The 22271-nt window shown below is 49.3% G+C and overlaps 1 protein-coding gene across 1 annotated transcript in view; it reads right to left on the reverse strand.

Moving 5' to 3' along the window:
- Positions 1-3393: 3393 nt before the first annotated feature.
- The window catches only part of dscamb (Down syndrome cell adhesion molecule b), an 89660-nt gene continuing 70782 nt past the window's right edge, over positions 3394-22271 (reverse strand). The window contains exons 12-33 of the mRNA XM_076049727.1: positions 19646-19842; positions 18693-18789; positions 18484-18612; positions 18206-18373; positions 17666-17736; positions 17282-17525; positions 16671-16817; positions 15979-16134; positions 15547-15680; positions 15265-15418; positions 14549-14666; positions 14262-14428; positions 13724-13822; positions 12350-12538; positions 11592-11882; positions 11074-11250; positions 10925-10955; positions 10687-10802; positions 10268-10432; positions 7591-7791; positions 6722-7024; positions 3394-4364 (exon numbers count right to left, since the gene is read on the reverse strand). Of these exons, the coding sequence (XP_075905842.1) occupies positions 3832-4364; positions 6722-7024; positions 7591-7791; positions 10268-10432; positions 10687-10802; positions 10925-10955; positions 11074-11250; positions 11592-11882; positions 12350-12538; positions 13724-13822; positions 14262-14428; positions 14549-14666; positions 15265-15418; positions 15547-15680; positions 15979-16134; positions 16671-16817; positions 17282-17525; positions 17666-17736; positions 18206-18373; positions 18484-18612; positions 18693-18789; positions 19646-19842 (3887 nt within the window). The 3' untranslated portion in view covers positions 3394-3831. The remainder of the gene's footprint in view (positions 4365-6721; positions 7025-7590; positions 7792-10267; positions 10433-10686; positions 10803-10924; positions 10956-11073; positions 11251-11591; positions 11883-12349; positions 12539-13723; positions 13823-14261; positions 14429-14548; positions 14667-15264; positions 15419-15546; positions 15681-15978; positions 16135-16670; positions 16818-17281; positions 17526-17665; positions 17737-18205; positions 18374-18483; positions 18613-18692; positions 18790-19645; positions 19843-22271) is intronic.

Raw genomic sequence — 22271 nt, forward strand, 5'->3', positions numbered from 1 at the left:
AGGCTGCGCGGCAGCTCGCGGCATCATTTTTTCATGCCACAGCTGTGGATTCCCAATGTGCATGTGTGTGTGTGTGCGCGCGTGCGCGTTTGTACATGATCTCTCACCTCGTCGCTGCATAAATGATGTCGATGAGGATTTCCGACGGTGGAAGATTTTGCCTGCGCATGAGAAATGGCAACTTGTCAGGAGTGTACTGAAATTGGGGAATAATAGCGTTAAGAATGAAATGAACAATAAAAACTTTGGTTTATGGTATAAAGCACCTTTCAAGGGAGACACGGGAGGTTTTACTAAATGCAAAACAAAAAGACAAAGAAACAAACAGAACAGAAAGTCCAAAAGAAAGAGGTGGGAATGATGGTACATGATGGTACGAGGTCTCCGAGACCCAGAAATGACACCGAAGCCGGTCATTTTTGCTGGAGGTTAGAGTCTCCTGACATATTCAGTGTCTCAATAATATCATTCTAAAAGTCACAAAAGATTTTGGTCACATACTGATTATCTGGCAACACCCCTGGCCGGCCGTCTCGCTGGACCTCCCTCTGCTGCCAACTCCACTGGTTCATCATGAAGCCCAGCTGGGAGGCGACTGCTGCTGCTCCTGCTGCTGCTGCTCCTGCTGCTGCTGCTGCTGTTTGTCTTCACACGAAGATGTGAACAGCCAAACATTCTGCCTCCACCGCACGGCGAGCAGTGATGTTGCTCAGACTCTCCTCTTCATGTGCAAATCAATATTTGCAGTCGTTAATTTATCGACGTTAATTAACATAAACATAGTTTGGGGATCTTGAAAAAATAAACTGAACTAAACCCTCGCTCTCCTAAAATCAACTGATAAACGCTCGATGTTTAATGAGACACGACTGCCAAACTGTTTTGGCATCGATCCAGTGGATTTTTTTCCGGCCAACTTTGCCTGCTGCTGCTGCAGCTGCTGCTTTCGACGTCCGGCCAACCCGCTGACGTGCTTTTCTGCGGCGTCTCACTAGCAGCAGTGCAGGAAGTGTCGCCTGTTGGAGCGATGGCCTGATGTGGATGAAGGGACACAAACATCCAGGTGTGGTTTGTCTTGGTGGACATATCAAGAAATCCTCGGGATGAAATTCAAGTTGTTGTTGTTGTTGTTGCTGTTTTTTATTTTCATTGTTTCATTTTGTCTTTCTGAGAGTCACCACTGACCACCACTTCCTGTCCCACGGTGACTAATCTCACCACCTTCTCACCCGACTTTGTTCAAATAACGTGGTTTACCTGTTGGAAGTGATGAAGGAGCGCCTGCGCTAGAGTCAGCAGCAGACGAGCTGGAAGCCTTGCGGTGCTCGTGCAGGCAGACAACTCCAGGCTGCGTTCGTCATGTGACCAATCAGCTGATTTCGGTCACATGCCCTCCTTGCCTGATAGGGCGGGCTAATTAAAGCCTTCCAGCTTTCTGGTTACTCCTTGCAATGCTGCTACTGGTCAGCATGCTAACTGCTAATCCCCAAAACTCCCAGCAACCACCAGCAGGCTCAGTTTCTATGACTGCCTGCTCCTCATTCCTGTATTCCAGACAATCTCCAGGGAATGAATAGATCAAGACACAGCCTGGCACTAAATTAGCTCCACTATATGCTTGCTGCAGCCGTATGTGATGCTGAATAAAAACATTGCCCTCTAATTCATAGTTGTCTGACTGAACTGAAGCAGTTTGTTCTGGAACTGCAGCCGATGGGTTTCTCCAGTTATGAGACCGGCCGGAAACCTCTCAGACCAGGTTCTTTACAAAATGGATGCAATAAAATTTCAAGAGGTCAGGGACCAGTTTTTTAATCCCGTCCAGATTATTTACTGTTCCTGCTCACGGCCTCCCTGCAGAGTTTTGTGGGGAGGTGTGCTGATGAGCTGCTGAGATCCCTCGGCAGCACTCAGCTGCAGCTGCCTGCTAATTTACCAGGGCGAGCCAATGCTCATAAAGTGCCGCTGGGCGCGCAGGTGTGTCATCCATCACCGTAAACACAAACACAAACCCGGCAAGGAAAATTTTCATTTATTTTGACGGACTGTTTCTTTTCTTATTTTATTTTTTTTTGCCCGGTTCTTATTTCCTGCAAAACAGAAATTCCACATCAGCGGCAGAGCCGGGATTTACATAAAGTTTACTAAGGCGTTTGCAAGCGTAAGTGCAGTCTTCAGGGATCAGCGTGACGGTGTGAACCTGATGCGATGTTCCGGCGATGGCGGCAACATGAATTATTCACCGCTGCTGCGGCAAGCAGACGGCGGGCACCTCCCCCGTTTCTCTGGCTGTGTTGTCGCGAGCAGCTTCTTTTGGTGCTGGAAACGTCTCTTTTACAACAAGCCTTTGGCTCCAGGTTTTGGCACCTCAATGGCACAGCGCCACCTGTTGATCAGGCACGGGGCGCAGCAGCCATCCTGTCTCTGCCGCTTTAATGGTCGTCAATGAACGATGGTGTTCCCTAAGCTTTGTTGGCGGCAGTGTGAACATTAAAATGTGCTCCCTGGCAATCTACAAAGGAGGGAAAAAGAATCACCTCCAATAGTGGTCCTCGTCTTTGGTTGTATTTGCTGTAGGGGGACGGCACTGGCTGCTAGTGGGAGGTTTTCCTGACATGCGGAGCTCCTCAAGGCTGCTTTCTAGATCCCTTTTTTCTTCAAAAATGGCTTCCTTCCACACGCTCTCAATCAACACAGTGTCTTTTGCCATCAGAGATTATTTGCGTATAAATATAATGGATTTTAAGCGTTTGTACAACTCCATAAATTACAAAGGGATTATTTTTGGTCACCTGACTAAAATCTTTTTTTCCCAAACATATTTTCATGTGAGTGTTGATTGTGTTTCAGAGTTAGTTAGTTGGTTCGTTAAGATCATTTTTTGTTGTATAATGAATGAAGACAGTGTTTCAGTCCGACACCATTAAAACAGAGGCTGATCTGTGCAAACATGACTAAGGACTTTATTAACCAAATCATTTTCCCCATAATATCCACAAATAAAAGTGATCTCTTTATATATATTCACATTGTATAATTTCATAGTGTGACAAAAAATTCTCTCTTTTTGTTTTTTTTTAAAGATTTTTTCCCATTTTTTTGAATTTCCAGCCATTCCTATTCATTGTCTTTGATCAGTCGCCATGCAGTCGTCAGGAAGGTTTGAGAGACATTACGATTGGTCAGCATCGGCGGTCGTGTCACTTCCTCCTCTCCTGGTAGTGCTAAGTCCCGCCCCCACCCTCAGTTACCCAATCACAGATTTCATCACACTGCGACAATAAAATTAAAATAAATAAAGAAAGCAACATTTCTCGTTCAGAACGCTCCCGTCTTCCTCCCTCTCTTCTCCTTCTTCCTTTTCAGACATTTTCTGTTTTTAATATAATAATAATAATAATAATAATAATAATAATATTAATCATAATAACAATAGCAATCATGAATATAATTGTCCTCCATATAAATTCATAGTACTTTAATTCCTCTTTCTCAGATTTTTTAAATAAATTCCTTTTGGCGATCCTCGGAGTCACGTCGGGATAAAAGAATACTCGAGTAGAAAATTATAGAGTGTGAGAGACGATCCGTCGAAGGCGGAGGAGCAGGAGGAGCGAAAGTTCCAGAGCAACAGAGAAAGAGAGAGCAAGAAGAGAGAGGAAAGAAAGAAACGAGTAAAAAGAAAGAAAGACAAAGAAAAAAAAGCGACCACTTCAGACGCATGTCGGAAACGGCTCTATGTACAACCATTTCTGCTGTGGAAAAGTGTCCCTCTGGCCTTGCCGTCCGTGCCCTCTGGCCCCGCCCCTTCCCGGTGGGCGTGTCCCAGTGTTATACCAGCGTGTACGACTTGGCGTACGGGTTGTTGCTCTGTTTCAGGTGTCCTCTGGAGTCCAGCAGCGACTCCTGGGAAGTGCTGAGCTTGGCAGCCTGTGCTTGGGCCAGGTCTCCTCCCCCGGAGGAGGTGGGCGGGGCCTCGGCCCGCACCTCGCCACGGGCCTCGCCCCTCTCCCGGACATCCCTGTGGGGCAGGGTGGAGGCCGAGCCGGGCTGCCACTGCTGCACCTCCCGGGGGGACGGCACCTCCATGGGCGTGGGCTCCAGGGGCGGTGGCCTCTTCAGGGTGCGGCTCCTCTGGGGCTCCAGGCAGGTCTGGCCCATGGCTCCGCCCCTGCTCTCCCCTGTAGCACCACCTCCGCCGCCGGCCGCTCCTGCAGCTCCGCCAGCGGCGCCCCCTGCTGCACCTCCTCCAGCACTGCCGCCGCCTGCTGCTGCTGCTGCTGCTGCTGCTCCACCTCGAGGCACGCCGCGGTTCAACAGGAAGTCCATACGAAGGTAAGGCGGTAAGTGGACCAGCTCTCCTCCTGAGAGACACAGAGAGAACGTTGACTGGTTTGTTTTTGGAAAGTCTGAAAATACAGACGGATGTCTGGCTGGGTGACTGACACTAACAGAACAAACAGTCGATACTCAAGACTGAGCTGAGCTAAGCTAAGCTAAGTTGAGCTGCCTGCTGTTGTTATGACTGATGATCATTTATGATAAACACCCATAATTGTTGTTTTGTTTTTTTGAAACAAACTCTGCTGACCCCCGCGAGTGTGAAAATAGTATAGAAAATCTCATTTAATACAAGTCATCATGTGGTGGTGGTGATGATTTTGCTCTGTGACTGGAACTCATTACTGCTCTGCTGCAGAGCTGAATAAGAGAAAAACAAAGACTGAATAGCTCTTAAAAAAAAATGAAAATTTAATGACCCGGCTGACGATTCTGTGATTCATCGCTTCTCTTTAGTTCAATTAGGAAGCAGTTTGGGTCGGAAAATTGGCCTGTTTGATATTTTAACTGAGCAGGAAAATTACAGTATGCTACCAGTCAGTGTGTGTGTGTGTGTGCATGTGTGTGTGTGTGCGTGCGAGTTTGAGTGTGATTTGATGACTCTGTTGTAATGGCCATTTTAAGAGGAAGAGTTTACAGGTGTGCAACACCTACGCTCTCAGTTTCTCCCTCTGTCAACACAATCACACATGCAAAGAACACACACACACACACACACACACACACACACACACACACACACACACACAGGCTCCCTGCCAGCCTCTCAGCATCGATTCCGGCGACCAGCGTGCGAACCTTGGGGAAAATGGATTTGCGTCGCCGGCGGTGACGGATGCATAATTCACGGTGTTTTATAATCAGCCCTATTAGCAGCCGTGAAGATGACAAATGGCTGCGGGTGGTCACTGAATTAAATATAGATTCATGTGTGTCTGCAGCAGCTTATTAGAAATCCATCAGACGGGGAGCCGCCCTGCTGACTCGGCATCAGCATGCCGTCGTCCGAGGACGTTTCCGTCCCTGGCCGGCGAGCAGACTCGACCTTCTCAGGCCGTCAAAACGCACAACCCGACCGCTCATTAGTGATGACGCGGCAATAATAAAGAAACAACGAGGCCTCCTTTCTTCCGCCAGTCACCTCAGCGGCGAGCAGGCGAGGGCAGCTCAGGCCAGTCAGTCAGCCACTCGGCAGCTGTCAGAGGGGCGGGGCCTCCGCAGCCGAGCTGGGTTTCACCGCAGGAGGCCGACACGCCTGACCAGAAACCCCTCCAACGCAGCGCCGGACCTCCGAACTCATCCACCTCCTGGCAGCGCTCAGCTTAAACTGCACCGGATCTTAGGTTTTCGTTGTCTTTAATGTCCTTATTCCTGATTTTATTTAGATTTTGGCAAATGACAATCCTCTTGACCTTCAAAAGCCTTTTTAAAGGTCAACGGGATTGTTGTCTTTGCAAGGCAGCGCGGAAAGTCTCAGTTTCAGGAGCTTTTTGTTGCATCTGCGGTTTGAGGCAGTTACCTTGTGGAAACCTGCTGTGAACCGCCAACACACACACACACACACACACACACACACACACACACACACACACACACACACACACACACACAACCCCACACACACACACACACACACACACACACTTCGATCTGAGTGAGGCCACCTGGGGACACTGATAATTAGCGCTATTTGAAGTGTTTGGTAGCCGGTCGCTGCTACCGGATCCTCTGTCTTCAGGTTTCAGGGCCTCATCGTGTTCGCCGCCTCCAGACTGGGACACAGTGGACTCACGTGTCCGGCCGTCTGGGCCGAGAGGGCAGCGAAAGGCCGTCTGTCACCCGACGCTGCGGTCGGTCGGGACAAAGTGGCACTTTTTGGAGACCAAAGGCTGCTCTGGCCGGTGTGTCTCTGGCTGGCCAGCAGGTCGGACCAAAAATAGGCCACACACTGTTCTCAGCATCGGAGCTAAATAAGAATCTCATTTTTTCCTATGTAATTTGAGGCCTTTAAAAAGGTGATGGTGGGCTGAAGTTTCTATTTGTCAGATTCTGTCACTACCCGTCAAGTCAGAACAACAATTTTATCTTTTATTTTTTATTTTTAACAATTTGCTTTCATCTGCTCTATCTGACACCATGTGATTTGGCAAGATTTGGCAAGGAAACCTGCGAAAGGACATGAAAATTTGACGCGCTGCAACAAGAGCAGATGGATGAAAATATAAAATCAATTCAGATGTGATGAGAAAACCACAGTTGGCTCCCAGAGTTGAGCGTCCCGGTCAAATGCTACGGATCCTTACGGAGTATGGACTGAGGAGACATCTGCAGAACTCCAGCACGACCAACTTCACAACTGCAGCAAAGGGAATTTCCTCACCAGGTCTGTGCGCCTTGGGCGCGGCCATGTGCATGACCCGGCTGACGTCCTGAGGTTTGGGCGGTGAGGCGGTGAAGCGGCAGATGCCCGACTCGGAGGGCGTGCTGGAGGTCAGGCTGTCGGTGTAGTCGTTGGTGCCCGCCGTCATCTGCTCGGAGGACGTGTCGGAGATGAAGCACTCGGTGATGGTGAACTTGGCGTGGCGGAGTTGCTCCTCCATCTTGGCGTGCTCGTAGGCCCGGGCCAGCTCCTCGTAAGTGGAGGAGGCGCTCTCCGTCGACACCATGCTGCTCCGGGCGCGGTCTGCAGACGGACGGATGGACAGACAGACAGACAGACAGACAGACAGACAGACGGACGGTGATCAGGGCGACATGTGAATATCAATGGAGATGAAGATGAAGATGAAGCTGTGACTTGCAAACAAGTCATGAAAAAGAAACTTGATCAAGACTTGAGAGGATGCCACCCCAGGCGACCTTAAAGGTCCAGTGTGTAAAACTTGGCCTGATTTTCATATTGGTAACATTTTAATACACTGCCCCTAAATGCATTAATAAGAATATACATAGAGCAAAGGTCTTGCTCCCAGTTAGTTGCCCTCATGCACCACCATATTTCTAAGGAAGCCCAGTGTGGACAATCACACCCTCTAATAAATCAACAAAGAAGAAGACGGAGGAGGTATCCGTGTTTGTGTGCCACCGTAGTTCACTGGCAAACTTGGGAGACGGATGCTTAGCGAAAGAACTCTGCAATCTAAAATGTGATCACTAGATGGAGTTTTACAGCGTATGGCAAAATTTTACTTTTAGATTAATCAAATCATACAAGGTGGCTCCACTTAAGTCATGACGTCGTCCGCGTACCTGTGTCCTGCGACGGGCTGACGCTGTAGCTGTCGCTCTCCTTGTCCACGGAGCCGGTGGCCCTGGGCGTGGGCAGCCTCCAGTCGGTGGTCAGGGTGTGGGAGGAGCTGGTGGGGTGCGGCCGGTTCAGCGTCCACTGGCTGGCGTAGCGGCTCCGAGCCGCGGCAGGCCCGGCTTTGGCAGTGCGTCTGGCAGTGGGATCTGTGGAGGAAGAGTGTCAGCAGGTCAGGAGGTCAGCAGGTCAGGAGGTGACTGCACTTGACATCGGGACATTTTGATTTGACTCAACATTAAAAACCTCTCACTTCTCTTGACCTTGGATGTAAACTTACTGAAGTATAATAATTGTAAAAATATATATACATATATATATGGCCATCTTAAATATATACATGCAGAACTAAATAAGCAATTCTAGCAAGTGAACACTTTTCTGAACACAAACACCAACTTTCCTCAAAACATCATTTTAAAAAGCTGCATTCTCTCCTGAATTACATTTCAATTAAACATGAATTAAATCATCTTTAGTAGAATATTGCAACAGCCTTTAAACAGTCCTGGGTGGCAGCATGGAGCAGCAGCAGCAGCAGCAGCAGCAGCAGCTGTGTTATGTTGTGTTGTGATGTGATCTCATGCAAAGTAAACGCGGTGCTGCAGGTGAACAGCTGATTTCAGGTCATCGCACGACTCCAACAACAACAGCTGCTCATTTGTGCGCAAATACACTGTTTGTTGCAGGAAACCGGTGGAAGAGAAATCTGAGAAATCGTCTCCATTCAGAAGCTATAAATAGCTTCACATTCAGGAAGACCCGGCCCGGCCTTTTCAAGAGGAGTTGTGAAAGAAAAGTAATTGTTGGCGGTCAGACAGTTTGTACCAGACGAGAAAAAGTTGTTTGGCCCGGCGCCAAAAACCTAAGTGATGAGTCAGCGAGCAGGGTTCACGTCCAGCGGCCAGGTTAATCCAATCAGTGGCAATTTGCTTGAGAGCCTGTCAGTGTGTGAGTGTGTGTGTGTGTGTGCATGTGTGTGAGTAACTCCAGATTGTGTTTGCAAGAGTTTGGGAGAACAGAAAAGTGATAAAACAAGAACTTCATGATGCATTTTTCCACCTTTCTCTCCTCTAATGTATTTGTGTGTAAAAATTTCACTCTGTTTTGATCAGGAGGTCAAAGGTCAGTTTGGAGTGTTTGCATATAAAAAAAAATGAGAGGCAACCCGAGCTGCGTTTTTCGCAAAATAAAAGCGATATTTCTAAAATTTCAACAAAGTATAATTGCAATTCAACGTGTTTCGATTGAATGGTGTAAAGCGCATAAGCCATAATTCTTGTAAAATCTTATGTTTGCTTTTGGGTTGTTCACATAGGTTCGCTGTCAAGAATGGTTGTTATATTTTTCTCTTTGATTACTTGTTCCTTCACCTGCTCCGTCCAAACATAACCCGCCATTTTCACTGGAAGTGAACTGGTCACGTGACCCCGTACGTCACATCCACTGACACGTAAATGCGAAAAAAGTGTTTCCATGACACTTTTGCGGTATACCTCTATAACGATACATATCAAAAAACCGCCTCATGAGAGCGTCGAAACCTTTTAGCCACATTTGAGAGGCTTTCAAAGTTTAGCTGTTTCCATCACCAGTTTTTATTGTGATATTGGCCATGGAAACGCAGCTACTGAAACTTTTTAAAATCCAAATCATCCAAATTTTAACAGGCTTCACAAGCAGCAAGCTTCTCTTTTTCCAGTGCATGGCCTGCTTCCAGAGATCTGCCTCTAACTGGTCAAAACTACTGGTCAAACCACATGCGGGCAAAGAAGTAGAGCAAAAAACATGTACGCATAAATACATGCATGTGTGTTTTTCGTCCCCTGCCTGTGCGTGTGCAGACAATCGTTACCATGCGTCACTAATCCGCCTTTGTGCACGTCTGTACGTGCAGCGGGCGGCTGCAGCAGGAGGAGGACGTGAGAACGCTTCTCCTCATCAGTTCGGCTTCACTGGAGCTCAAACGACACGAGAGCAGGCGGCCACGGCGAGCGAAGGCAGCCGGGCAGGAAGCAAAGATGGAGCAGTAAACGCTCTCAAAGGTCAGAGGAAGCTGAGCGGGAGTAATGCAGAAGCCCAGCCGGGTGAGTCCAGACTGAGGATCTCATTGCAACAACGTGCAAACTCTGCGGTTTTCTGCTCCACTGGATGTGACAACCATATAGGTCCCCTCCTACCAGTCCGCTGTCGCGGTACTTCTCCAAGAAAACGTAGGATGGATTCAGTTCCGAAGGAAATTGGTGCCGTAACAAAAGCCGAAAAGTATGTTGTTGTTGTTGTTGTTGTTGTAGTTGTTGTTTTTTATACAGGTCAGGTGCTGTTCTGGTTTAAGCCTGGCTCTGAAGTTGGCTGTTGTGATAACATGTGAGCTGAGTGAGAAGGTGAGGACGGAGATTTAAGTCCAACTTGGGATTCTATCAAGCAAACTCAGCCGCAGCCTAAAGCTGCTGGTTTTACGTGTTCCTGGAGCTCTAGCGCCCCCTATCATGCTGCCACACCCGGAAACACCACAGACACACAACACAAAGACAGGCATGCAAGACACTGAGAGTTAGTCAGACAGACAGACAGACAGACAGACAGGAGTTAGTAGTAGAAGAGTAATAAATGTTGGGCACTGACGGTGGTGGGACTCACTGGTTCCGGGCCTGGCATCGGACACGTCCACCAGCGGGCCCGTGGCCTGGGACAGGGACTGGTAGTGGACCGTGTGGGTCACAGTGGAGGACTTCTGCTTGTTGGTCTCCCCAAAGTCATTGTCTGTCAGCAGCACAGTGGACCTGTCATCTGCAGGGAGGGGAAGGAGAGAGAGCAGAAGATAGATAGATAGATAGATAGATAGATAGATAGACTTTATTGATCCCAAATTGGGAAACTACACTGTTGCAGCACTAAAAACCCACAATACAGTTGTTACAAAAGCACTGAAATCAATCAATGTACGACAAACAACCAAAGCAGATGTGCTTGTACAGTCAAATTGTGCAGAGGCAGGGATATGCAAGGTTTTCTGGTGGTGGAAGGGAGGCGGGGCCTCCTACCGATTGTCTCCATGGTGTCCCGCTCCTCAATGAGGAGCTGCGCTCGGGGGATGTCGATGTGCATCCTCAGCGTCTGCTGCTGCTTGTTCACCGTGTCCGGAGTCCTGGTGTTCTTGCTGAGATGTGCATTTTGATCAGGAGGTCAAAGGTTAGTTTGGAGTGTTTGCATATAAAAAAATAAAATAAATGATGTATGTTCACAGCTTGAAAATGAGCCCAAAATATATGAAATACGAACCTCATCAGCATTTCAGCCAGACTTTTAGCATCTGGGCGGTCGAAAAAACAAACAAGAAACAGGAAGTCAGGAGGCCGTCGGCACAACAGAAAAGCATTTTAGAACGTGGGGGGGTGAAAGGTCATAATGAGACGTTTCTGGCGTCGCACCTCGGAGTCTCTTGAGCCTCTGCTCCCTCCTCCTCCTCTTCAGCACCATCAGCATGATGAAGACCAGCACGGCCACCACCAGCACGGACGTGATGGTCACCACCATCTTCAGGCCTCCGCTGCCCGACATATTGTCTGAGATGGGGTCTCCGCTCTTCAGGAGGGGCGGAATGGTGCCTGTCGGAGAAACAGATGAGAAGAAAAAGAAGAGAGAGGCAGCCGTGTTTAACTAAACCTGAAAAAAGACGCTTTTCAACCAGGAAACGGCTTCTGCGCTATTGTTAAACGTGGATGCTGCGGCTGCGCAGTCGTGGAAATGATGTGATACAGCGACTGGTGTGCTGCTTTTTCTCTCTTCCCCTCGTTCTTGGGGTCATTCTCGGTTCAGTTATCGTAGCTGCAGTATTGCTATCTGATTTCAATGCTTGCTGCTGTTGTAAGATGTGAGGGAAATGAAACAAAATGTCAAGAAACACACGCAAAAAAACCTTCAAGTCCTCGATCAAAGCCAAACTCACTTCCGTCTGCGTTGAGCGTGGCGAACTTGGCTTTCTTCTCGGCCGAGCCGGCGCTGTTGGTGACCTTCATCTGCAGCTCGTACCAGGCGGCCTCCTGCAGGTCGTACAGGATGTAGCTCTTGGTGAGCGAGGTGCGCTGGGCGGTGGTCCAGGTGCTGGAGTCCACCGCCCGGTACTCCAGGATGAAGGAGGTGATGGGGCAGCCGCCGTTGTTCCAGCCCACCAGGTTGAGTTGGGCCCGGGTGGAGTTGATGCTGGTGAAGAGCTCGTGATCCTTGGCAAACTGTGGCTCTGCGGAGGCGGGAGAGGCAGATGTTACAGCTGCAGCCTGGCAAACTCTCAGAGAGTCCAAGGGGAAAAAAAAGAATCGAAATAAAAGAGAAACCAACAAGCTCAAAGGAATATTAAAGTTTCGAGTTCTGGGAATGGATGAAAGCGAAATAATCTGTTCTGTGTCTCAGAATGGAAAATAGTGAATCCCGTGGGCTTCATCCTTCCCCTCAGTTATTCGGTGGAAATTTCATCGCGGAGACAAAAGCTCTCCCAGCAAACCCAGACTTTTAGAGAAACACACTGCAGCGTTGCCGTCTGATGAGGAAACTGAATCTCAGAGATTCTGACGCCGCCTGCATCAGCAGAAGCGTTTAGCAGACGTTTAGTGGAACCGATGGTCGACGTGGGGCTGGAGCGCCGAGACGACAGGCCGGCCAGGACGGCCAAGGGTAAGAAGAATCCTCCAGCAGGATGATCCGCCTCACCTTTCCCATGAGTCTTTGCTTCGATGATCTCACTGATGCGCCCCGGCCCCACTGCATTCTGGGCCGTCAGGGTGAACTTGTACCAGGTGCCGCACTTGAGGTTCTCCAAGCGGTACGAACGCTCGCTGGGGCTGATGGGAAAACTGCCCCACTGCTCGCTGTTGTCCTCCGAATACTGCAAGATGTATCCTGGGAGGAAGAGGAGGAGGAAGAGGAGGAGTCGACACCGTGAGGATGCAGGAGAATCTCACTTTTCTGTTTGTTCACTGCAGTGAAATTATCCAGTTGAAGCGGCAGGACCGATTGAAATTTCAGCATAATTAACCTTTAAAACAGCGTTGAGAGACCAGGATTCAATATCACTTAAAGTGGAGTCGAGATCTAATTCTTGACGTGAGCGGCGGCTGCTGCACCGTCTCCTTGAAAGCTTCCTTTCACGCTGAGAAAATTAAATTCTGCGCACGACGTGAAAACCTGCACCGGCAAAACATCCGTAAATAGAAAATAATTAAGTGCGCAACACTTGGACGGCGCACAAAATGGATTTGAAGGATTTAATCTGCGCTCCTGCCACACAATTTACCAACTGATTCTGTCCCATCATAAATTGGCGGCGATCAGGATGAAGGTGTCGTCGGCCGACCAATCAGCAGCGGCCTCCCAGGAGCACGGCTAAGAATAGACAATTGCATGCTGTGGCGTGTGCGCATGTGTGTGTGTGTGTGTGTGTCTCAGTGTGTGTCTTTAATGATGGATGATGCTGTGAGCGGGACCGAAAAACAAACACGGCTGGCAGGAAAACTCCCCCTACAGGCTCTACGCGGCGACTGCGAGCGGCAGGAAAACAGGAGCTCCTCTAATTAGGAGCAATGACGGATCGCCGTGAATCGATGGAGGGGTGAAGTTGCGTTTCTGTCTCGCTCTCCTCAGGATGGCTCGCTTTAATCTTCCAATTAAACAGACTCAATCTTCCCTGCCACTTTTTAATCTGCCCTTAAGTGTGGCGGCTGAGCAGGACAAGGTGACAGCGGTTACTGCGGGGAGTTGATGGGGTTTGGACACAACTGTTTCTTCTTTAACCTTTACCACTTTCTACACCGTCGATCGCATACGGAAGACATGAAATATCTATGACCAAGATATGTGGATTCATGTGGCAAAGAGAAAAAAATGTTAACCTATGTATGTATACTTAATGTGCAAAAAAAAAAAAAAAGTCAGCTCAGAGCTTCCAATCAGCCTCATGTGTGAGTGTTTGGACGACTCACACGAGGACAACACGCAAACCCAAACACAGGAAGAAATCAAACCTTCAACCGTTGTTGCCGCATGACTATGTCAAGGTTTTTTTGTTGTGTGTTTTGTGTGTCTCACCGCGGATGGAGCTCCCTCCGTTGTCTCCGGGGATCCAGGACAAGGTGATGGACGTGGTGGTCGTCTTGGTAACGGTGAGGCGCGGCTGGTCGGGAGGCACTGAGGGGTAAAACAAAGGGTTTAAATAAAGTTCGGAGACAAAAGGCGACAATGAGTGGTGTTCCTCAGGGCTCGGTTCCTGAACCGCTGGCGCTGATTACTTTTGATGTACTGCGAGAACACACTTTTATTAACGTATTTATGGACAGTATGTTAAGGTTTTACCAATATAAAATTTTCAGTTCAAACTCTCTTGCGATTGTTGTATTTTCCTCTCAGTTCCCTCTACACTTCCATAAAACTCTTTCAAGTGCCTGCCGACTCGACTGCCCTGAACCACATTTTGCCTCATCCGTACAAAATCCGATGATCCGTACAAAAGAATCGGTGGAGGTGGCGGGAAGTCAGCAGAAGATGACGACAGACGGAGGACGTCGTGCTGAGCGACCCTGACAGGAAGTGGTTGTGACATCACCCGGCAGCTGTCCTCTGCACTTGCCTTGGACCTGAAGGTTGAGCGTGATCTCGTCCGAGCCCCAGTTGTTGCTGGCCACGCAGCTGTAGTTCCCAGAATCCTCGGCTTTCACCGTGCGGATGATGAAGCTGCCGTTGGCGTGGACGCTGCGGCGGCCGTCCACCAGGACGTTGGCGGGGGTCCCGTTGGTGCTGCAGCAGAGCAGAGAGGAGAGGAGAGGAGAGGAGAGGAGAGGAGAGGAGAAGCAGGTGAGAGTCTGAGGGGGAACTTTAAACTCACGGCTGTGCGGAGACACGCAGAGACAGACTCACTTTCCCTTGAGCCACTTGATGGTGGGAGGAGGGTCTCCAACCGCCTTGCAGGGCAGCACGATGTCCTTCATCCAGGGTGTGGTGACGGTGCCGTTGAAGGTCAGAATCCTGGCTGGAGCTGAGTGGCAACAAACACACACACAGAAAAAAACTTGCTGATGATGAAACTGGATTGAAGGATTGAAGAATTTGATACTTTATTGCCATAAAACGTAATTGTAGGGGATTTGCTGCAGTGTGCTCAATACAACAGAGCAGACAAACACCAACACCAAAAGCCAGAGGATAGAAGCAGACGTAGATAGAAGGTTCTCTGTTTGCATGAGGTACTGGTGCAGCATGGAGAGCTGCTTAAGATTTTAATGACATCACAGTATGTGCTATTGCAACAGCCCTCAGGCTTCTAGCTCAGGAACCTCAGGCGCTGTTTGGCAGGATGGGTGGCATCCTTCAGGATTCTAATGTCCTTTCATTGCATGTTGGACTCGTAGATGTCTGTGAAACTTATGATGTTGGAACTTAAGGTGATGTCAAGAAAAAGGCACATTTAAGATGCCGTCAGGCCTTAAGTGCTATTTACGTTCCCACTTTGTCCTTCTGGAGGGTCGATGTCGTCGAGTGCCATGAAACCAGACTGAATTTTTCTGTTTCAGGACTTCATTTTATAGAAGCAGAGATTCAGCAGCAGGTGGCACTGTTTTAGTTTTCTGACTGACCTTTGGCCAGAGGCTCCACTGTGATCTTCTCGCTGTTGTTGCCGTGTCCGGCCGCCGTCACCGCCACCACCCAGATGCTGTACTGCCTGTTGCGAGCCAGATTGGGGATTCGGTAGAAATACACGTCCGGCGACGCCTCGAACTCGCTCATCACCTGCGGGAGGGGAGAGACAGAGCAGCCAGTTGTACTAACCGGGCATCACCTGGCGGTCACTGAGAGGAGGTGCGGAGAGGCGGCAAAAAAACGGGCAGCAGGAGCTCTCGGTACGCAGATGCTAATACCATGGGGTGCAGGTTCGAGCAGAAGACGATGTACTTCCGGATGATGCCGTTGAGTTTGAGCGGCGGCAGCCAGGAGACGAAGACCACGGAGCTGCTGGAGGCGGCGGCTTTCACCCCGGCCGGAGGTCCAGGGACTGCGGAGGTGGAAAACACAAACACTCGTTGTACCTGGTGATGATATTTGTTGAGAAAACCTGCTGCACGATTGTTAACATTGTGAATATTTTGATGTTTATTGTGTTGTTGTGAATGTTTCAAGTTCTTTGTAATTATTTGGGGCAAAGGGGCAAATAAATCAAGATTCTTCTTCTTTACGCTCCCTTTCATTCAGAAGTTGGGAATGTTTCCGTTTAGTTTCAACTCAATGAATGAGCTAAAAATATAAAGAAGCAGAATTTAGAAAAAAAAAAAAAGTTCAGAGAATCTACATACCGTCCTCTTTGGTGCGCACGTAGATCTGCTCGCTGCGGACGCCGTCGCCGGCGTTGGTGAAGGCCAACACCTGGATGCTGTAGTTGGTGTACTTCTCCAGGCCGTCCAGCTCCAGCGAGGGCTGGTTGGTGGTCACGTTGCGGATTTCCCCCAGTTCTGAAACACACAAAATGCAAGAGTGGCGCCGATGTGACGACAAAGATTAGATTATTCCTTTGCCCCCCCCCCTCCACTGTCCACACTGTCGCCATCTCAGGGGCCTCACAGAGTTATTGCACTGTGAATAATTGATGGAAGAGAGACGCCGCAGGTTGAATCACTGATGCGCACCTCAGAACACGTTCAAGGGCAGCACGAGCGCACAACCTGCGCCTGTTGTGCTTTGTTGAAAATTAGATTTGGGGAAATCTAATAAACGCACCGCGGGAATTAAAAACAGGTGCGGCGGTTAATACCGCGGGTGAGAAAGGCAGAAAATCACAGACGTGCAAACAGGAGAGAGCCTATGCAGTTTCACGACGGCACAAGCCAACATCGCGACACAACAGCTCCCCCTTGTGGACCTAGTGGGGAATCACGCAACAACGGCGAGAAAAAAAAATCTAGCATAGCAGCAATTCAGGGAACTGATGGAGGGGTATTTGAAGGGTGCAAACACGTCAGTGATGACGTCAGCGTGTGCGTGTCTCTACCTCCGTCGGGCAGGTTGGCCCAGTAGATGACTCTGTAGCCCTGCAGGTTCCCATTGAGAGCCTCCCTGGGCAGAGGCATCCAGGAGACGGAGATCACCTCCGGGGACTTGGCCAAAGCCAGGACGTTGTCCGGAGGCCGGGACGGAACTGCAGGATGGACCAGACACACAACACACAGCAGCGTGAGGATGTCAGTGCAGAACCATCCAGTCCAGTTCACATTTTAAAACAAGCGTCTTCTTCTTCTCATCTGATCATCTCAAAAGCAAAACAAAACAAAGAACAGAACAAAACAGAAATAGACTTTCTGCCCACATGGGGCACAGGCTTCAGTACTTGGCACCCAGTTTGTTTAGTAATACTGCAAAACTAAGAAATGGAACAGGTGTTTGATTGATTGCATGGGTGCAATTTATACTGCATATCCTATTATTTGATTGATTGATTTATTGACTGATTGATTGATTGATACACACATTGCCTGCAAAGGAGAAGCACCACATGCAGTATTAGGGTTTGGTGTTATTTGAACCTCCAGCAGAGGGCGACCTTTTCACACAAATCAGTACGAGCGTCTGCCTGCAGACTCCTCACTCCTCCTCACTCCTTACCGTCCTCCAGCGTTTTGGTGACCACCTGCTGCGACGACGGCCCGGTTCCGGCCCGGTTGGCGGCCTGCACCACCACGCTGTACTGGGTGAACTTCTTCAGGTTGTCCAGCGTGATGCTCTCCATGGTGTCGCCGGTGGTGTCCACGCTGATGATGGTGAACTGGTGGCTGCCGCCGGGGCTGTACTCCCTGTAGCCCACCTGGTAGCCGCGGATCACGCCGTTCTGCAGGTGCCTCTGAGGGGGCTGCAGGGCCAGAACCAGGACCGGGACCAGAAAAAAGGAGGAGATTAGGGATCCAGTCAGCAGTTTTGTTTGGCAAATATGTGAACATTGAAAGCTTCCAAACACAGGGCTGAACATGTTGCTTCTTCTTTGTTCTTCACCTTCCAGGAGACTTTGATGCTCTGCGGGGAGGTGGGCTCCAGGGTGACATCCTGCGGTGGTCCGTCAGGGGCTGCACACACAAAGTCCCCCAGTGAACACCAACCAGCAGGACATGCACCAGCTGCTGTCACTAGATGGTGCTATTGAGTCAGTGCAACGGCAGCAATCACTCAGAATAAACTTCATCAAGTCTAAACCTTTTTCATGAAGCGACGCCGGTTTTATTTTTCATTCCGTCAAGTTTATGGCCTTTTTTATTTTCAAATAAAATGGGCCATCCTGAGGCAGCGGCAGCGGCGGGGCGCCCCCATGGGGCCGAGATGATGATGGGCGATGGAAGATAAGTGAACGGCGAAGCAACGATTAGCCGAAGCGAGTCCCCAGATGACAGACATGACGGGTGACGTTTCAAAACGACCCATAAAATAATTACATGGAGAACGTCTGAAGGCGGAAGGGTAGGTGTGTGTGTGTGTGTGTGTGTGTGTGTGTGTGTGTGTGTGTGTGTGTGTGTGTGTGTGTGTGTGTTAGTGGCTGACCCGCTTCGTCTGTGGTTATGGTGAGCTCGTTGCTGGGGTTGCTGTTGCCGATGATGTTCTTGGCCACCATGCGGATGTTGTAGGTGGAGGAGGGGTGCAGGTCGATGATGGTGGCCTGGTTGAGCTGCGGCGACACGTCCTTGGTGACCTGGGCCGACAGCCACGACGCTGTGGGGGTCACAGAGGTTGAGAAAGAAGGTCAAACTTGCATCCGACGGTTGCTCCACCTCTACAGGAATTTAAAAATAAGATATTTTCCCTTTTGTTCTCGCGCCTACCTGACTTGTTCTTGCACTCGATGTCGTATCCTGTAATGGGGCTGTTGCCGTCGAAGCCCATCGTCCAGCGGAGGGCGATGGTGCGATCTTTGACCTCGCGGATCTCCACCTCTGGAGGGTCAGGTGGTTCTGGTGGTTTGAACAGGAGAGTGAGGACGGAGGATTTTATCTTTCCAATCCCTCTACCGGCCGGCCGGCCGTGTGTTTACCTTGCACCGTCAGCTGTATGATGCCTCGGTCTTCGCCAAACGAGTTGATGGCGTGACAGGAGAAGAAGCCCGAGTCCTCGCGCACCGTCGGCATGATCTGCGTGGTAGAAAAACATACCACAAACAGTGTCAACCAGTGATTTATGATTGTTCCTGCTATGGTGGATTCTTCAGGCTGCAGGTTTATGACAAAGAAGTCAGGTATCATACAGGTGCCTGAAGAGGTTATGTGTCCAGATGTGCACGAGCGCTCACAACCTCTCTCTCTCTCTCTCTCTCTCTGAGGATAGTTAGAACATCACGTCCTTACACACAGCTCTCGTCATCATTCACATTTCCATACAAGACGAATCCTGCCGAGGGAACAGGCGCTGCGCTAACAAGAGGTCTGTTCCCCTTATCGGGCAAAAGGCCTGTAGAAGTAGAGTCAAAGCTTCAGACACTACACTGGGTTCCTGCAGCGCCCAAACTTTACTTCTGTGTTTTCATCACCAGGAATTAAGTTAGAGCAAAGCTGATCATCATGCGTCTCTTCTTTCCAATTCCATCAGCATTCTGAACTCAACTAAGTGACGAAGCCACAGACATGAACTGCTGTAACTTCTATTTTTACAGTATGTCACTCTTAACTTATTCTGTATTTTATCCTCGTCTTTCTTGTTGTCTCCTGTTGGTGAGCCAAAGACAAGTTTCCACCATGGTGGACAAAAACATTTATTCTATTCTATGTGCCAATAAAAACATTTTCCAGAGATTTCCAGGCCTTTAATCGCTCCTCTGGTGATCTGTCTCCCCTGATTTCTGCCAAGTCTTAACATATTTTTTTACCACTTGAGTCTTTTTTTTTTATTTTACTTCTGGTCAGCAGGGTTGGGGTGTGTGTGTGTGTGTGTGTGTGTGTGTGTGTGTGTGTGTGTGTGTGTGTGTGTGTGTGTGTGTCCATGTCTCCTCACCACCAGTGTGGACACCACTTCGTCGGCCACCTCCTTGACGGTGACCACGTATCGGCTGGTCTCCGGGTTGATGATGCGCTCCTCCTTCTCCCAGCGCACCATGATGGGCTTCTCGCCGTGGGCGATGCAGCTCATCCTCTTCTCCTCGCCCTGCGTGGCCAGCGTGGTGTTGGGGTAGGAGGTGATCATGGCCGGGACTGGACGGGAAAGGAGGGAAAAAGAAAAAATAGAAATTAGAGATTGCACAAACGCTGAGGAAGCTCCTTCTTCTTCTTCTTCTTCTCCGACAATTACAACATCCACTCAGACACTCCGGGAGGAACCTTGTGAACTCCCCCTTTGAGTCCACCTGTCTCCTACGTTCGCTTTGATAGCGACAACTTTCGGAGGGTGAGGTGACGGAGCGCAGAAGAAAGTGTTGACTCCCGACTGAACTGCCATCGCTGCCAGTCAGGAGCCCGTCTGGCTGGGTGCCGTAACCGCACACCAGGCTCATTAGCGCCCCATCGAGCCTGTGAGTGTGTGTGTAAGTGTGTGTGTGAGATACGATTCACTATCAGTACTATCAAAGTCACACTTTTCCATGTTGCGTGAAGGTGCCTCGTGACTGGAACCTGCAGCAACTTCACTCGCCACTCAGAACCCTGAGGCCTTGAAGAACCCCCACTGAAATTTTCACTCGTGCATTTTGTGTCAAACACATGAAGACGTCAAACAATGAGCGATATGAGGTGGCAGGCAGGAGGTAAAGTCACCGTATTCTCTTAAAACTGGATTGAGAAGACGAAATTTTGAGTCTGCGACTTTTACCGACGATGAACCAATCGGTTCCAAACTTTCGGTTGTCGTGAAAGCAGGAAATGACTTCTGCCAGCTGCCCTTAAAACCCCTGAGAAGAAGAAGAAGGAGAAAAACGAGTGAGAGCGGCTGCTTCTAAAGAGATTAGCGCGCAGCTGCGGTCGGTTTTATCGGAACTAGACGGCGTTTTTAACATTAAAAGAACATAAAAACGTGTCTGAAAGCTTTTTAAACAGCCCAGACCGGCTCTGAACACTCAAATGCATCGTCTACTCTGCTAATCTGAGGTCGGGCGGTGGCACCAGCAATACTGTCAAGCTCCAGCAGGGGTAGGAGGTCCACAAATCATGTTCTAACGTCAGCCGGTTTATGACCTCGCAAAGGGAGCTGGCAGAGATTCCGTCTTGAAAAGCTCCACTTTTAATGAAGATTGGGGGCTGAAAATAAGAGTAAGAGGAGCTCGTCGAACTTCAGAGGTGGCTGCAGGGTGGTGACGCTGCAGTTCGGCCAGTTTGATTGCAATTGGGAAAATAATTCATCATGAGAAGAAGAGCGAAGAACTGACGACACTAAAGGATTTTCTCTGCTGCTGATTGGCTTTTGGACGCATTGGAATTAAACTCGCACAAAGAGCACAACAGGTGTCGGCTCTTTCCAACCAGGCGGAAACCTTGATCTGTTCAGTGACTCCTTGTTTGGTGTTTTTTTTTTTTTTTTTTTTTTTAACAAAGTAAAGATTTGTCAAATCATCTTCACATCAGACAAAACTTTTGCACGTCATCACTTTCCAAGTTTTGTGCAAATTCTCCTGCTATTCCTTCTACCTGGAACCATTTGGTGCCATTAGCTTGCTGTGCCATCGCGTACAGCTGGCTTTCTTCGTTTGCTGGAGCATTCAAGGGTTATTCCTGCTGCAAAACACAGAAAAGGAACCAGCAGCAGCAGCAGCAGCCGCTGCCGGGCTGCAGCTCCTGGATGTCGGAGGCCTTTCAGAGGCGTGTGTTCCAGTCTGTAACTTGTCTCCGTGCGAGGTGCTATGAGTGTTACACCGAGTCTGCATATGTATGAATATGTGTGCATGAGAGATGTGTCTAGGGGGGAGCTAAGTGGGCGAGCGAGCAGAGCAGAGTAAAAAAAAAAGAAAAAAGAAGAAGAAACGGCTGGTGTGGAAAAAAGAGAAACGATGCTCATGACACATCTCAGCCACACTACACGGCGGAGGGAAGAGGGGGAGCGTGTAGCCCTGCAGCGCTAACTATGATCCGTCTCCATCGCTCTCGCACTCCATCTCCCTCCTCAGGCTCCCACCAGGACGGCCATGATTTAATGATGAGAGGGAGGGGGGAGGGGTCAGCGGGGGGTAGGAGAGAGAGAGAGAGAGAGAGAGAGAGGAGGGTGAGGGGGCACTTTGATTATTCATACTCGGCAGACGAGTCCGCTGGTCTTGCTGACGTCTCACACACACACACACACACACACGAACACACACACACACACACACACAATATGCAAAAACGGCTGTGCAAGTCGGGGACACACTGACAACATACATGTATATTAACTTAAGAATGGGGGGTGGGGGGGGGTCAAAATATTGTACAAACATATACACACACACACACACACACACACACACACACACACACACACACACACACACACAGTGCAACACTCCTCTAGGGTCTGCTGGTGTTTGCTGACGACTTTGTCGTGGTTTGTTTTAGTTTTGATTCTCGCAGCTGCTGGTTTTGCTCAAACACCTGGAGGAAACTCGAGCAGGACGAGACGATTGGAGGAGACGATGTTTCAGTATTGAGTTCGTCCGCTG

Source organism: Nelusetta ayraudi, unplaced genomic scaffold, assembly GCF_046127955.1.
Source record: "Nelusetta ayraudi isolate G7.1 ecotype Tasmania unplaced genomic scaffold, CSIRO-AGI_Nayr_v1 ptg000120l, whole genome shotgun sequence".
Lineage (NCBI taxonomy): Eukaryota > Metazoa > Chordata > Actinopteri > Tetraodontiformes > Monacanthidae > Nelusetta > Nelusetta ayraudi.